We start from the raw sequence: 17490 nt of genomic DNA, 5'->3' as shown, positions 1-17490 counted from the left end.
GTCCACAAATAGCAAGAGTGAGTATATAAGGTACTCAGCAAGTCTTACCTCAAGGGGACATTAGATGCATATAGGTAGATCAAGGATAAGGCTATAGAGTCTTTAGATTTGGCAGGAAGCTAAATTTTGATGCAAGGTCCAATTTGCAACACTTATCTTAAAAGTATTTTTTAGGATAACATATAAGTCAATCTTACGGGGATCGTCGGCCCTGTGGGAGATACTTCTATCTCATCAGTTCCCATACTACTTTTGTCGGTGGACACACAGTCCAAGATATTCAAGGCACATAGCAAACCCTTCTTGAAAACACGAACACACTGCCCACTCACATGCCAAGAAGATACTAATGCTAAGCTAATCATTTTGACTGAACCATAGCATGTCCTTGACCGAAGACACGGCTATCCAGATAGGTTTAATACTATGCATAGGTTATACACTTTACCCACAAGATATGCACAGACTCCAACCTTAGCAACTGATGAAACTGTCATAACAAGACGCAATGACCTTACAACGTAGTCACACTATTCACCTATGGGGCACTAAGATACTAGGAGCCTTAGAAGATCCACGAGAAGGACCACTTAGCAATCCCAATGCTCTGACATAGCCTGAACAATATCACCAGCCGGACGTTGGGCTACGTACTACCCAAATCTTCTCCTAGTCCCTATTGCCACTACTGGCCTCCGAGTGGGTACTGAACTAAGTTGGAGGTGTTAGGTCAAGTCCTACCCATTCAGGTCATATGGTTGTACGACTGGATGCTAGGTAGGATGTCACAGCGAATCGCTCCTTATACTACCGAGACAAGTATCTCCCAGCAAGAACACCACAAAAGCGAACCTTGCTCCAAGGTAGTTCCCACCTTCGTGGGGTACCTTACTCACCCCCCGTCAACAATACACTAGAGTTCTCTAGGAACACAAATCTCACACGCGCACACACCAAACACACAACACTTCACATTTTTTTGAAAAGGCATGATTAACATATGTAATTATCTTAGTTCTTTCTTTTGAGCAAAACAATCCTAAGCATGCTAGTAAACAAGCATTCATCAAAAGAATCATTATAGTTGATGTTGGGGACCTTCTAGGATTTCAACGGAATAAATGTAACAATACGAAGGCATGGCATAAACAAGCTAGGTCATAACTATATTAGCATATTCTTTAAAATTACAGTTATTAACTTAAGCATGCATATCCCTATAATTTAAAACAATTGATCTATGGGTTGTATTTGAAAATATATGATCAACATGATCAACGGGCTAGGACTTACCTTCGTTGAAGTCCTCGTACACTCCTTCTTCAAACTCCGGATCCTCTAGGTCCTCCTCGAACGCACTTTCCCCTAACAATCGCAACATACGACAAAAACACACACATAAATAATCAATCAAATGATTATATTAAAATATAATTAAATTACAAAAATTATGTAATTGATATGATTGGGTAGATCTCAATTTTAGATGAATATCGGTGGAAGAATCGTCGAAAACGGAGTTAGGACGGAGGAGAAAAGAGCTTCGAAAATTTTGCCGGGAGAGAAAAATTAGAAAAAAGGAAAATAAGAGAATATTCCTGGAATATTCTGGTTTTGGAATCGGCTCGGCTCGGCTCAGCGACGGCGCGCTGACGGAGGACGGCGGTGGGCTCCGCTGACCGGTGGAACGAGGCGGCGGTGGCCGGATCCGACCTTGGTGGGGGTGTCGGTACGCGACGGCAAAGAAGCGACGGCCGACATTGGCAAACAAGACGGCTAAGGTATGTTTCTCTTTCTCTGGGAGGGGAAAGGGGGAGAGAGAGGAAGGCGGTGAAGCTCACCGGCTGTGGCTTCAGAGCGATGGTGGCGGCAGTGCTGAGGGAAGAGAGGGAGGCGATGGAGGTGAGGGAGAGAGGTGGTACTGTGCAGATGGGGAAAAAGAAGTGACACTGTTTATATTTATAGGAGGGATGAAAGCGGCTACGCGGGGCGTGAGGTTTGCCTGCGACTCGCGGTGATGGGACGGCGCAGCGCAAAGCAAGAACGACGTCAGGTTACGGGGAGAGAAGAAAAAAGAAGGATATTATTATATATATAATTTCAATCCTTTTGAGAGAACACGGGTGTGACAGTCCTCCACCTCACTCCGTCGCTCAACTGCTCAAGGATGTTTCGCCCGCGCGGAGCCCATTCCCAGGCAGACGCTCGCCACCCGTTCGACGAAGTGCTTCAACCATGTCATCAAGCGTCCGAGCATGGTGGCCACTTCGAAGATCTTCGATGACTACCCGGCGTCGCCGCCCACGCAGCACCAACATGACTGCATGGCCCAGATGCGCTTCTTCATCCGCGCCGTCTTCGACCGCCCCATCATCTTCGGTCCCGAGACAGGCAAGGACATGCGTGAGGCCCTCAGGCTCGGTGGACAGGTCGAGTCGGAGGGCGAAGCGGTGGGTACGACTTTGTTTACGCCGCAACGGTCACTGGAAGGAGGCATCGCGGTGGAGCTTCGGCTGGCGAACCTGGTGCAGCGGGTGTTTAACCTCTTCTGCAACGTCCGATCGGGGTCCGATCTCTCGCATTTCCAGCTGCAAGTGATGTTTTAACCTGCCAAGTCGCAGCTCCAGACGTATGGGGAAGGTAGGAACTGCGCTGTCGAGGATCTCCTGAGTAGGTGCGGTGCGGGAAAGGACAGCCTCGAACTGTATTTTGGTGGTGGCCTCAACTCTAAGGAGAAGTACCTCTTCTTGTGCCAGTGGAACGAGGAGGAATCAGCTATCCTTGTGCCAGGAGACATCATCGGTGTCAAGCTTGGGAACATCATCCCGGCCGATGCGCGTCTCCTTGAGGTTGATCCGCTCAAGATTGATCAGTCTGCACTCACTGGGGAATCTGTGCCTATGCCCAAAGGTCCTGGTGATGGAGTGTACTCTGGCTCCACATGCAAATAGAGTGAAATCGAGGCTGTTGTCATCGCCACCGGTGTGCACACCTTCTTGGGAAGGGCAGCACATCTTGCCGATTCAACAAACCAAGTTGGCCATTTCCTGAAGGTTCTAACCTCCATTGAGAATTTCTGCATCTTTTCATTTGGTCTGGGCATGTCTAGTAAAGTTCAGTTGTCAGTGTCCAAGCAAAATACTGTCATAGTTGGTGGGAATGTGGTTGTCAATAGTTTAGCGGGAACTGCATCAGCAAGCACTGAGCGTTGGCACCAGTTGTCTTCAGTTTCCTCTATAGAGTTTATGACCACAACTAGACTACGTTATGTTATTGGCATGCAGATATTTCGTCAAATTTCACCATATTCTACAGCAATTTCCGGACTTGCTGTTGCTTTGAGAGATGGATCTATCAACCTGTCAAAAGCCTGGACTCGCCAGCTAACTAAAAATGCTGTTGGGAATATACAGCTAGTCCTTGGTGCTGAATTGAGTATTTCTGTTGGATGGCAAAAGAAAGATGAAAAGAGTTCTGCAGCAGGAGAAGTTTGGAACTAATTCTTTTGGTGCTTTTGCTCATCACATCCATCGTTTCTCCTCCAAGTCTCATGGCTGCATTGCTATAAGGAAGTACTTCACTACATTGTGCTATCCTGCTGAACAGTTCCAGAAGCAAGGACTTTGTGTTGAGGTATATTCAGTGAAATAGGCGTGTTCCTACCTGATGAGGATATCAACTTGAAGAGCCCTACAAGGAGAAGATGTCGCCTCTAGGTGATCCAATCTCTTTTGCTCTCGTGCTGATTTTGGTTGGTACAACATGCATGATACTGCAGCGGAAGCTTGGTGGAAATGATTATCTAGTGAGCTCTGTCAATGAGGGACTGGGGACCTTTAGTGTGTCTGAGCTTGGAGAACAGATGCCTGAGCCTTCAATGGTCGATGTATGGGGCATAACTGGCGATTACATGCGCACTGTGGTTGCTTTGGAAGGAAAGCCCGAAGGGTCTAATCTTCAAATAGCTGAATGGCTTGCTGAACTGATTGGATGGTTAGCGAGTGCATTGCTCGACTACACTCAAGGGGCGCAAGACAAGTGGCCAAGTGGGAGGTGTCCTGCAGAGGTGATGGGAGCTTTCAGGAGTCCTGTGAGAATTGGGATCTAGGAGGCTCATTTCACGGTGTCGACAGCTCAGTCCATGGCGTCGCCAGCTCAGTTCATGGCATCGGCTTGAGGGCAAGCCGAGTCTCAAGAAGGAAGAAATGTCACGGACTTGGGTCGGCTTGGGCTGCAACGAGTCGTGTGGCCCAGCTGACGGCTATGGGCATAAAGGCACGAGGCATCGCCAACAAGAGGGCATCGAAGATATCAGAACGGACTTCCCTTCTTCCTCCTCCGGTCTTCTTCCCTGTTCTCCTGCTATCTTCTTCTACTCCCGGTCCCTACTGCTTCTCTGTTCCCAGTCTTCTTCTCCCTCTTCCCAAGTCTGTTTGCTCTTCCTAATCTAAACTCCTCTTCTCCGTATTTGTACCTGGTTTAAGTATTGACTCATATGTGACTTTGAGCTCTTGAATGGGATTGATCGTTGTGCCTATGTGAGTGATTTGTGTGTTGGATCAAGTGGGGAACGTGACAGGCGCGCGCACACCGCACCACGCGCAATTGGCAGTTGAGCGAGCGTTCGGTGGCCTCGCACGCGAACGGCGAGGAGGCCGTACGTGGTCCCAGGAACGGTGGCTAACGGGGCGCGCCTGCTGCATTGCAATGATACCGTTTTGCCGCAGCAAAGCTAGCTTCTGTTCATCTGTTGGCTTTGTTGATTTGTCCTACTCAAGCTGTCGGGAATTCGATTGCAGCATGAACGAACGAATGAACTCGGCAGCTTTTCATGGCAGGAATCATGGTGGACATGAGGACGAGGCGTGCGCATGATGAGGACAAACACTGAAACACATTTTTGAGCAAAAGATGAGGCGAACATGATCACACAACACACCGCGTCTCCTTTTTCATGCTCGTCAACCACTCGCTACACAACTCTTCTTGGGGAAATCAAGTCGCCATCGCCACTCATTAGGTATTCTGAAAGTATTTTCATCATTTTCAATGTTTTAACAGTTTCCTTTCACAGTTTTCGTCATAAAGATATTCTTAAGGTCATTCCCTTTAGGATGGTATTATCTCCTATTTTTTTTAATAAATTCTTTCGAAAGGAAGTTGTTGTAGATGAAAGAAAATAAAGAGAATAAAAATGAGAAAGAGAATCGAAAAAAAAATGAAATGAAAAGAATATGGTTGAAGATGATCTTAGTAGAGTATACTCTGACCTAAGTTGTGATAGACCGGCTAGCTATAAAGACGTACATGCATGCATGTACTTCTACTGTTCTTGATAACTGGATGATGGACATCGAATAGCGAATACAGTCAATCGTGCACGATATGCGCTGTACATACCGCATCTCGACCAAATGTTTTCTACAGAATTTGTAACAAATTCTACGCTCTAAAAGGGAGCTAGAAAGCTAACCAGAAAAGTCTAAACAGAGGACAGGTTAGCCAATAAATTAGGTACACCCCAACCGAATGACCACACGGAATCCTTGCACTTCTGGACATGAAACGAACTGAACAACACCGAAATCTTCTGCTCTTCATGCCCGATTATACTTTCAGGATTCAGGAAGTGTCACATGCCAGCTTCACCAGTGTGGCGTCATCCTTCGCATTTTGTTAGGCACGAAAGCGAAACCATCCACGTGTACACTGCACTAGTTTATACAGCAGATATTTTGGAAGCAGAAATTATACGAAGACACGCACCAGTCGAGAAGGGAGCAGACGATTCCATGTTCACCCTTTCTCCTAAAAAACAAAAAGAGAGAGAGAAAAAAAAATCGGCGTCCGAATTCAACACACATCTGATTGATCCACACGAGTGACATGTCAGATTGATCAGGCGCACAGGAAACCAGCATGTCAACTGCTTGATCGATCGATCAGAGTCTCATATCATGCAAACCTGCACAGTACGCCCCATCATTTTTCGTCCTATTGTTGTGCGCGCGATTTTGTCTTGGCTAATACAGCCACACCAGTTGCATTATTCTACCGTCACGTCGCTGCAAATTCCAAAGCTCCTGCCATGTGTTGGAGATGGAGTACTTGGATATGCAAATATAGCACAGAAACAAAGGTCCACGGTAGTGACAAGGCAGGAATATCTACGGTTTGAGTATAATTTTTTAACCACCAGCGACACGGATCTAAAATAAAAATAATTGGATATCCTATTTCTTAGATTAGAGATTCGAGTATTCTATTCGTTAGGTTAGAAGATATGATATAAACATGATATATATGATGTATAACTAAAAAATAAAATATTATCTGATATTTTATGCACCACTAACCTCAATGTAGATCAACCTGATAACAACAACGAGGCTAAGTGAAGAGACTCAGGAGTCAGGACATATCGTGCTGCATTTGGCTCGGGAAAAAAATAAATAAAAGGAGACAATCTTGTAAGCAGCAGCCAAGAACATGCGGGAATGCAGATGACATATTAACGCTTTCAACTGGTGCTGGCATTGCAAAGTTTGGTAGTGGTATGAACAAAAAATTGTCTGAGTACATTATCAATTTATCCAGCAAGGCCATATTCTTAGGTACTCCATCCGATTCAAAATATATGATGTCTAAGACATCGATATGATCTATAAGTAACATTTTAACAAACAATTTTTATAGAGATATAACATTTTAAATAAAAAAATTATATATTATGAAAGTATATTTCATAATAAATCTAATAACATCTATCTTTCTTTGTCAACCTATATAATTCTTTATATATTAATGATTAAACCGATGACAGGTATTGAGACCTGTTCACCGTGGTAGGACACGTAGACATGATGCCCGTCCTGTCGCCCTACCTAATATAAAATTGCAAAATTTCAAAACGACCATATACTTACAATTTCTGAATTTAACAATATAAAAAATTCCCCCAATTAGACGGCGAGGACAGCCGGCCGAAGAGGAGGAATCCAAGACCGTATCAGTGAAAAACCACCTCCATCGCCAGTCCGCCTCGGCACTTCCTCTCTTTCCTTCCACTCCTCCCTCCAGTGCCCAGTCCTCGCTACTCGCCTGACACAGCCACGCGCTGGGGAGGCCGCACGAGCGCAAGGGTTTCTCCTCGGCCGCGGGCTCGGGATCTCGCGCCTCCCCAATGCAGCCGTGCCGCTGATCCCGGGGACCTCCCAACGCCGCCGCCGCCGCCGCCTCCGTAGCAGGCAGCCGCCATGGCGCGGCGCCACGGGTGGCAGCTCCCCGCCCACACCCTGCAGGTCTGCTCGCCTTCTCCCGCACCCTCCACTCTGTCTGTGCTTGGGCGCGCAATGCGCCCGCGGATCTCATCGAGTTCTGTTCGTTTTGCCGCGGAAGTGGGAAATTCTCGGTGTTTCGGACTGTAGAGTTCGAAAATTTCCTGGTGCTGTTGTTACGTGATGCGCTTAGGTTTTGAACTTTTGATGAGTAATGTTCTGGACATCGTAGTTTGGCGTGATCTGATGTGATGAGTTCCTTTTCTCCGATTTTTTTCTTTTTTTTTCGGATGCAACTGCGCGACTCTAGTATATAGTACTGTTTTGACGCGAAATAGTACATGGATTTGATTTTGTTAAGGGTTCCCCGCTGGTAGCACCTTTACCTGAATTTTATGCAGCGATACATTCCAATCTCGTGCGTTATATTTTGATCTGGCATTTCGCTTTCTCCAATAAAAGTGACACTTTTTGTTGGTTTTCTCTTGGTCTCTTCCGCTCTTTTGTCTCTGATGTGATGTGGAAATTGGACCTAGGAGTTCGGCTTCGCTGGCCCCTATTCGCCTTTTTGTCTCCTTCCTGCTTGCACTTTGACTCCCTAACTTGATTTAGTTTCATTGTGTTAAACCGCAGGCTTTATATGATTCCGTGGACTCTATTTTTTTGGGGGCTTACTGTTAAGATGCATAATGTTACTTTCCTTTCCTTTGCATGTTCTCCAAGTGGAATGGATACCTCCGTGATTGAAATGACGGAGGTGTTCTGTTCGGCGTCGTTCATCTGGATCTGGTCCTTGTCTTCTTGCACTTTGTTGTTTATGTTGTTTGTGCCCTGTTTGCTAGATGTTTGTTCAATAAAGCAAGCTTCAGGTTGCTGTGTTTCCTAGCTTTATGTCACTGTCTCAATCAAGTAATAGTTGCTTGTGCTAAAAGCCAGATGCAGTGAAATCAAATCTGCTGCATTTAATTAGCAAAATGAATCAATTTATTATTGAATTTGACTGTCACGGTGGGTTTACCATGTTCTATTCTTAATGTCTTGGATATTTAGCGTCAAATCCGAGCTACTAGCTTTGGGTGCTCTGTTGAGTGCGTTGCTACCAAGCCTTTTCTGGATTCATTGCAGAACTGTAGTATTGTAATTTTGTTGGTGCGATATCACAGACCAATGGTATCCTGGTGAGATCACAACAGATGGGGGAGTAGTGACTACTGATTAGTTAGCGGCCAAGCATTTTTGAAGTGTAAATTATCCGTGTAATAGGAACTTTGTTTTTTGAATGGGAGACCGTATTGGAACTACATACAAAAGTAAACAATTTTGATATTTCTCAGTGAGTTTTGGCTTCTGACCAGATTTCTCGGAGGAAGAAGTGGATCTGTTTCTTGAGTGTAGTTTTCTTAGGTAAAACTGTCTATTATGTGATGCTATCGAGTAGGTGTTCCATTCTTTCCAGAGAACATTCAGTTAGCAATAGCTCGGGTCCGTGTGCAGACCAATTTATTCTGCTTACCTTTATCTGCCCTTCCTCATTGAAGTTCAGATTCGGTTATGAAAATCAAGCAAAGTGGGAAAGGTTTTCTGAGATTCAATGAGTATCTTTTAGAAGTTTGAATTTTTTTTTTCTACTGTGATTGCCTTATCTAAGAGTTAAGTTTTCTTGGACGCGATTAATTTTTTAAGTTTTCACTTGTAAATTTGACAGTGTAAGCATGACATGCTCATAAGCTCCTGTTTAAGAAATATATCTTAGTAATATCTTGTTCCAGATAGAGGGATCGTTATGTACCATGGGAGTCTTGGCCTTCTGTTTCTGCTGAATTTGTGTCCTCTTCATTGCATTTGTACTTCCTCCTATACTGCTGTCGTTGCAAGTGGTCCATCCTTACCTCTTGGTTATTAAACTATGGGAGAGTATGAATAACATTTTTTAATTTTTTTTTTCAGGTGGTAGCTATTACAGTGTTCTTCTTGCTTTGTATAGCGTTCTATGCTTTCTTCTCACCGTTTATTGGGAAGGCCTTGTACCAATATATTGCTGTGGGTGTTTATAGTTTTCTGGTACGATTCCACCCACCCCATGGTTGAATTGACCACCTGAGTACATTTCATCTGGTAAGTGTTTTGATATTCATTTTCTGTTATGTCAGGCTTTATCAGTGCTGATTCTATATGTTAGATGTACTGCGATTGATCCTGCTGATCCTGGCATCCTGATTTCCGTGGATGGTGCACTAATATATAAATCAGAAGGTATATCTGGATTAATAGATGATGCTCTATCTAAATTCAACTCAATTCATTGAGTTCTAGCACTTGAGTTACTAATGCAGCATCTGGTTAAAAACAAATGTAGACACTCAAGATGAAGCTGGAAAATCAGGATTGAGAAATGGCGAGGATATCCAAAAGCATAAACCATGCTTAGGAGGGGTTTGTTTTTGTTGTGCTATTTTTACAATAGAGGACTGTCGGAAAGTGGATGAAGCTAACCAGCAAGAGGACTATGGTGAAGAGGCACTCTTTTGCACCCTTTGCAACGCGGAGGTACTTATGCTCATCTCCAACCCTATGCGGTGTGCAGAGTATGCCATACTTTGAGTCCCAACACAATTTCTCCTTTTCCTACCCACAGTAATATTATGAAATATGGTCGTACTGCAAATGCTTGCACTCTTTGCTTGTAGTTTACCAATTTGTTAAGTATTCATGTACTGAGAACTAAAACTGTTGGTTGCAGCATAACAGATGCTAAGAGTTGGGGCATCGGAAAAAAAATTATCGATCTTTTGTATTCATGTAGTGCCAGATACTCTCAAAGTATTCATGTAGTGCCAGATACTCTCAAAGTATGGCACTACGTGGAATGTCATCACAGTTGCAATACAAGATAGAAATTTTTTAATGCAACTAAGATTTTTTTTAAGCAAATGACTCCTTTATAGATTTTCACAACTATATAATGCTTCTCTTAATGTTTCTTTTTCTTTTTGCAAAGCCAACATTTGACATCTTCATTTGCAGCGATGCTGGCTTTTTTTTTTATTCATCTTCAGTGCGTTTTATGTTTGGACAGATGCTATCAACCCAAACTTTTCAGTTGATACCCAGTTTCCTTTCCTTTGTGTTCTGATATAGGTGCGCAAACATAGTAAACACTGTCGAAGTTGTGACAAGTGCGTTGATGGGTTTGATCATCACTGCCGGGTATCATATTGAATCTTCTCTGGTTCATTTATTTTTCGTCCCTTTTTCTATTTTTTGTTGATTTGTATTTCTTAGCTATGAAACTTGTTTTACCTTTTGATGCAGTGGCTGAACAACTGTGTCGGAAGAAAAAACTATATCACATTTTTGTGCCTGATGGCTGTGAGTCTTGCTTGGGTATGTTTACAAATCATAGAGTGCTAATATTTCTAATTGTCAACATTTATATTCTTTCGAATGCTGATAAGCATTAGTTGAGTGTGGATTTGATATTCCAAAAGTATTTCTTATGTTTCTAATTGTGATTGTTCATTATCTTAAATGCGTAAAGCTTGCCGTTGAGTGTGGAGTGGGTATTGCTGTTTTCGTTCGTTGCTTCACTGATAAAACAGCCATAGAAGATCAGATTGGGGAAAAGCTGGGCTATGGCCTTTCACGAGCACCCTTTGCAGTCATTGTGGTAAGTGTCAATCGGTTTTTTTTTGTTTTTTTTAGTTTAGTTTCTCTTTACAAGGTGGGATTTTCTGTGATGTAGTTGCAGTAGTTTTCATGTACATCTTATTAAGCTTGAGTGACTTTGCAATTTCTATCATTGCCAGTTTGGGGTCCTTGTACATGCATAATCAAATTAGGTACATTTTCCGTAATTAGGCTGTTGAGTAGGACAAAATAATGTTCAATACAACTTAGTATGAAAAGAGTAAATCTTATCAGGAGGACAGGAGGTGAACGTAAGGAATTGCTAATTTTATGGAGCAGAAACCGTGAGCAAACGCAGCCAATGCCAAGTGTATTAAAAAACTGCTAGTCTGCTGCAAATCACAGTATTATTCTTTGTCTAAACAAACCAATATGCTTAGTCATTAGTCTATCAAGGTCTGGCTCTTAGCTGGAAATACAAGGTCCATGCCAAATATGTACACACGCACTAAGAATAGATAAAGATTATCATAGCCGAAGAAGATGATATCATATTGGGCAGTACTGTACGTAGTCAAAATTGAATTGGCCTTGTTATCCTTCAAACAGTAATGACTCTTCAATAGTAATCATTTATGAAGTATGTTACATTGTATGGCTAGTAAATTAACTCAATGTTAACAAAAACTTCTGACTTCAGGCCCTGGGTACAGCTCTTTCAATACTTGCTTCAGTACCGCTAGGAGAGCTGTTTTTCTTCCATATGATACTAATCCGGAAGGTTGGTCACTTTGTTATCACTTGCCATTATTCGTGTCCCAATTTCTCGGGTCTTGTCCACGAATGTAATATGGTAATATGTGAGTTTGATAAATTGTTTGTCCTACTTTTTGCAGGGCATCACAACTTATGAGTATGTTGTGGCAATGAGAGCTCAGAGCGAACCTCCTGGACCCTCTGTCAATGATGACCAGCAAAGCTTGCCATCTTCTCCAATGAGTTCTGCACCAACTGCTTTTAGTGGGAGCTCATTCGCACGTCACTACAAAGGCGCATGGTGCACTCCCCCACGCATCTTCATCGACCAGGTATAAATCTTATCCAGTGATACTTCTGGGTCATGTCAACTTTCCTGAGAGTTATTGTCTTGTGTTTATGTTTTCTATCATTGGAGGCACCACTATTTGCTGTGCAGTTTGCTTCCTTGAATGAAGGCTGCTTTCCACTTCAACAAACCTTATCATAAATTTGCAGCACTATCTAAAGATGATCTACCAAAATGATTCATGTGCTGCCTGTCGAAGTTGTCTTCATTTCTAAGTTGAACCAATCTCTTCCTTATGAGTGGATCATCCTGCATATATTTGATCCTGTCTGCATCACATTACAGGATGAAATCATCCCACACCTGGAACCTGGACGAGTTCCTTCAACTGTTGATCCTGATACCACAGACCCAACTGAAAGAGCCAAAAACCATCCTAAACGCCCAGTCCGCATTAGTGCGTGGAAGCTTGCGAAGCTGGATTCAAATGAGGCCATGAAAGCGGCAGCAAAAGCCAGAGCCTCTTCATCCGTGCTGAAACCGATCAATACTCGTGCACAATATGAGGCAGACCGGTGCTCCAGTGATAACCACAGCAGCAGAAGCAGTGTCATAAGTGCTGATACTGGACACCACATATATGCTCGCTCTGGTGGGAATTCGCAGTACAAGTCCTCTTATCCACCCAGCAGAGCAAGTGCAGATGACATTGAGCTGTACCCCCAGACACCAAGCAGCTTCCAGAGCAACTCGTGGACTCCACCTATAGCCGAGCACCATCCCGCAAAGCATTTCAACCCAATCTATCAGACATCAGCAAACAGGTCGCCATTCTCTGCAAAAGCAAGTGGGGTCAATGAATCGTTCGTCACAGAAGCCCACAATACAAGGAGGTTTGACGTGCCACCAAACACAGAGAGATCTTCTCGATCATCTGTTTACTGGGATCAGGAAGCTGGCAGGTTCGTGTCTGCACAGGCAAACCAGGGGTTCAGCTCTCACTTAGGCCGTCCGGACCTTCTATACACTGGGCAGTCTATATTCTTCGGTGGACCTCTGATGGCAGATCCTGCAGCAAGAAGTTTCAGAGATCCTGGCGGTTCAAGCCAACGGTCTGGCGGACCTCGGCCACACCAGTTCCCTGTGTTCGTTCCCAGTGACCCCCAGAAAGATCAGCTCTCTAGGTTACCGTGAAATAAATTGCATTTTCGGAGTAGTCTTCTGAAACGCATGTTTCTCTGTTTGGCTATTTAATGTATAGTTGTTAGCTTTGACATCTGACAGATTGTAGGTCATGATTTTAAAATCCCGTAGTTACAAATTGAGATCAATTTAGGCACACTGGCAACCTTAACACAGAAATCATTCAAGTCTCTTTTGCTTGGAATGGGTGAAGAAGAAAGTGTTGCCACATTACAGGATTAGCATGCTTGAGGAGTTGGATAACATTGTTAGCTTCACCTGGCTGGCCTCAAAATAAGACGATAACTTCAACTGTCAGAGCACTTGCACGCAAATCTGGTTCATTTTCCCTATCCGATTTCCTGGTGGATTATCTATTCGATGTGTGGATAATCCTTTGCTATATGTCAACTGTACAAGCTATCTCAGATCCACATGAGGGCGTTGTGCACTTGCCTACTGGACTGTCCGCGGGTTCACCTGGGTGGCTGCTATCATATTTTACGCCCACTTTTGTACTACTTTCTGAGGGAACTCATGCAATCCATGAGGAATAATCGAGTGGGTGGTGGTGACTCCGCGATATTGGGCCCCGTCAACACAAGCCACTCTCGGATAAAAAGTGCCGGTACTTGTCATCTGCTAAATGTGACAAAGACGTCCGTGGATCCGCGATGATATTATTCCCTTATGGTGGAAGTGAAGAACTAACTAATCGAATGCTTCTTCCTGATGGACCCGGCTGCGCTGCATTTCGGAGCCATGCTAATTCCTGAGCGCCATTTGAAGTGAAGGGGGCAGGCAGAATATCCCCGTCTCCGTGCAACCTTTTTTGTGGCCATTTCGAGCCTCTCGGGTGTACACGCATCGCTCAAAATGTGCCTGGAAATCATTCCTCTCCGCGTGCCGTGCGCCGCATACCAAAGGTTTTAGTGTGCAGGAGCAACAGGCGTCAGCGCAGGAAGTATGGTGCGTCAACAGATCGTGCCCGGCTACCGCAAAAACGGCATAAAGACGCTCCTGTTTTCTGAACCCACGCACTGAATCGTGCACGTTGTGTCACGACGTCTCATATATCCAGGAGGCCAGTGCGAACTCTTGCATGGTGATCATGCTGTTTCATGCTGGACTGGAAATATATATATTTTTTTGGCTTGGTTCAATCTTCAGTTAAAATCCTATTGATTTGGATCCAAATACCCTATCAAGTAGCAGGCTGTTTTAGGACAAGATTGCAGGGTCGGTGGTGCCCTGCATCAAGAGCAAGTTCGAGAACCATCCTCTGAACCGGCCACTCCACGCGAACGGCGTGACGGGCGAATGCCACCTTCGGACGACACCTCCCACGACTTTCACCGGCGCCGGCGTTAAAGATCGGCTCCCGGACCACACATCACATGGTGCCCGGACCTCCCGCCCGCAGCATGCAGCACCGGTCTCTTCCCGTCTTCCCACGTCGCCTTTTGGCTGGTCCCTCCACGTATTTCCCCTCCAGGTTTCGGCACGAAAGCAGCAGTATTCCCCTTGCCACGCAAGCAACGTTGGGAGCAGCAGCGCCTTGCCGGTTGGTAACCTTTTCACCCCGCCTGCGGCTGGCTCGAAACGGACGACGCAGAGGGCAGGCCGGGATCAGCGCACCGCACCGGCCACCCCGGATGGAAGCGGAAAGCTTGCAACCGAAGCGCGGGGCCTGACCCTGACGTGCAACCCGTCTGGGATTTGGGTGCACCGCGCGCACATGGTCCGGCCCGGGCCGAAAGAGCGCATTGACATCTCCCTACTGAGAGAGAGGAAGCCCATTGTACCAGACTCGGGTGCTACTGTCAAGGCCTCCTTAGATCGTAGGACTTTCAATAAGAATTTTGAAGGATTTTAATCCTTTGGAATTTTTCCTATAAAGATTCTTTACAACAAAGGAATGAACTTGTCAAATTCCTATGAAAATCCTATGGAATAACTTTTTCATAAGAATTTTAGAAGAATTGTAGCATGAGGTCCAACCTCATAGAAAATTTCTTTTGTGTTTCTCTCATCCGATTCCTATGTTTTTTCCTGCGTTCCATCCAAACGGTCATTTCTACACTTTTTCTGTGTTTTTCAATTCCATAGGATTCAAGGTGCTAGAGCATTCCAATCATGTGTTTTTCTTCTATTTCTTTGTTTTAAGAATTATGGGTTCCAAAGAGAACCTAAGTGTTTCGGGCTGCGGAAGAAAAGAACGCACGCCAGCCATTGCACGTGGAGTCATTTTATCTTCTTTTTTCGCCAATAGGGTAACAAATTGTAAGGGCCTTGATAGCTAATAGGAGGGAGCAATCTAGAAACGGACAATTCAGTTTTCTCGCAAAACTGAAGTGTACTTAAATTTGCCATAAAAGGATAATTGTGTCGCACAAGAAAAGAACACATACGAGCCATTGCACGTGAAATTCTTAGGTTACCTTTTATCACCAATAGAAGAATACACCGTAAGGACCTTGATCGCCAATATAAGAAAAAACCATCACAAACTTGATCTCCAATAGGAGAGAACAATAGTTTCTTGCAAAACTAAATTCTATTTGAATTTAAGTTAGGATTAGAAATATTAAACTGGTACTTATCCTATTGCCGCTTGGTTCTCTCTAATGAACATTGTCTAGCTACTACTGTTAATCTATACACCGAGATTTTTCAAGTCCTAGATCAGATAAGAGCCCACCATCTTTACCCAATAGTTGCCTAAAGTTTTATAATTTCTAAAACGAGGAGGTATTTCTTTACACATAAACATCTTAGTCGTTGGAAAGATAATTTTCCTTCTTACTGAACATACTAGACTGATTGGCGCGCGTACACCGCGCCCATTTTTATTTTGTTGTATAGAGCACGATAAAAAAAGACTAAAAAATTAAATTCACAAATTTTGTATATTTCAATATTTATTTATAAAATTATTAATGTTAAACACATTAAATTAATTATAGAGAAAACAATAGTACTTTTATGTATGCACATAGTTTTAACATGTAGGTAAAAGTAATACTAACCTAAAAAAAATTGTTTGATATTTTTTTTGAGTTTTAGATATTTTTCTTTGCATTTTAGATTTTTAGCTAATTTATTAATGTAACTAATATTCATTTCGATATTTTCTAGAATTTTTTGGAAAAGAAAATTACATTAATACTTCTCTCATTTATTACCTCATACACGTGGAACCAGATAAAATCTAGCCGCCGGCCCAAAATTAGATAAAAAAAAATTATGGATCTCCGCTTCCCTCACCATTGATGATTCGTACTTAAAAAACAACAATGACAAAGAAAAACAAATTCGATAAAAAAAATTACACCACTGTCAATTTAACAGCTTGACACATAAATACCTGATAGAAAAAAAAACATAATTGATCCATAGACCTTGACATATTAAATAGAAAAAACTACAATCGCAACATTTCAATGAGTGTGGCTGTAAAAAAAAAGACCGATTGTACCTTTTAAATTACAACTTACAAATCACACAACATTTCAGCATTATATTTATTCGAGACGGACGCAGCAACGCACGCCATTCTATCTAGTTTTTACAAATGCAGGTAGCTTGTGATCGCACAATGTTATCATTCTTGTATTGTGAGCATCAACATCTCAACCTCGATCCTTATATTTCCTTGTCCTGGTTATCTACGTCTCCAGCAAATCGACAATTCAACTTTATTTATAAAATTATTAATGTTAAATACATTAAATTAATTATAGAGAAAACAATAGTACTTTTATGCATGCACATAGTTTTAACATGTAGGTGAAAGTAATAATAACCTAAAAAAATTTGTTTCATATTTTCTGAGTTTTAGATATTTTTTTTTGCATTTTAGATTTTTTTAGGTGATTTATTAATGTAACTAATATTCATTTCGATATTTTTCTAGAATTTTTTGAAAAAAAATTACATATATATGTATATATACGTATACATATATACATACATACGCATATACATATACATATATATATATATATACATATATACATATACATACATACATATATACATATACTTGAGGCCTACTGCGAGCCCCATCCTTCCACTGTTAGGATATATATATTGATTCACGCTATCTAATGTCAGTTTTGCGTTGAGATCCATATACTCAAGAGAAAGTTTATAAACATATTCCTAGCATATTCCCATATGGACAGATTAAAAAAAATCACATGTGACAACACGGAAGGGTGTCCAAAACGTAAGAAAACCACGTAGGAAAAACATACTATTATCTACTTCCACACCCTTAAACCCCGGGGGCTGCTTCTGCTTTATCCGCTCCTGAGCCAAAAGGGCCGGGCTGCTCCCTTCTATATAAGCCACGGC

The 17490-nt window shown here is 42.9% G+C and overlaps 1 protein-coding gene and 1 long non-coding RNA gene across 2 annotated transcripts; both read left to right on the top strand.

Moving 5' to 3' along the window:
* Positions 1–2119: 2119 nt before the first annotated feature.
* LOC133924852 (uncharacterized) lies at positions 2120–4521 on the top strand. Its single transcript, XR_009910853.1, has 2 exons — positions 2120–3053; positions 3285–4521. It is a non-coding gene; the product is annotated as an uncharacterized LOC133924852 (long non-coding RNA).
* A 2435-nt stretch (positions 4522–6956) lies between these two features.
* LOC133924851 (protein S-acyltransferase 21-like) lies at positions 6957–13772 on the top strand. The gene is made up of 10 exons (XM_062370580.1): positions 6957–7301; positions 9225–9338; positions 9428–9530; positions 9634–9824; positions 10416–10484; positions 10590–10661; positions 10816–10944; positions 11605–11685; positions 11801–11992; positions 12295–13772. The coding sequence occupies exons 1-10, from the start codon at positions 7257–7259 to the stop codon at positions 13141–13143; spliced, it is 1845 nt and encodes a 614-aa protein (XP_062226564.1). The 5' UTR covers positions 6957–7256; the 3' UTR covers positions 13144–13772.
* The last annotated feature ends 3718 nt before the right edge of the window (positions 13773–17490 follow it).

Source organism: Phragmites australis, chromosome 7 (assembly GCF_958298935.1).
Source record: "Phragmites australis chromosome 7, lpPhrAust1.1, whole genome shotgun sequence".
Classification (NCBI taxonomy): Eukaryota; Viridiplantae; Streptophyta; class Magnoliopsida; order Poales; family Poaceae; genus Phragmites; species Phragmites australis.
The sequence above is the reverse complement of the archived record's forward strand: the minus strand, read 5'-3'. Positions and strand labels throughout refer to the sequence as shown.

Excerpts from the sequence above, each read along its gene's own strand:
- LOC133924851 (XM_062370580.1), top strand. The coding sequence starts at position 7,257 with ATGGCGCGGCGCCACGGGTGGCAGCTCCCCGCCCACACCCTGCAG. Across the intron at positions 9,825-10,415 it reads GCACCCTTTGCAACGCGGAG|GTGCGCAAACATAGTAAACA; the intron begins GTACTTATGCTC and ends GTTCTGATATAG. Across the intron at positions 11,993-12,294 it reads CACGCATCTTCATCGACCAG|GATGAAATCATCCCACACCT; the intron begins GTATAAATCTTA and ends ATCACATTACAG.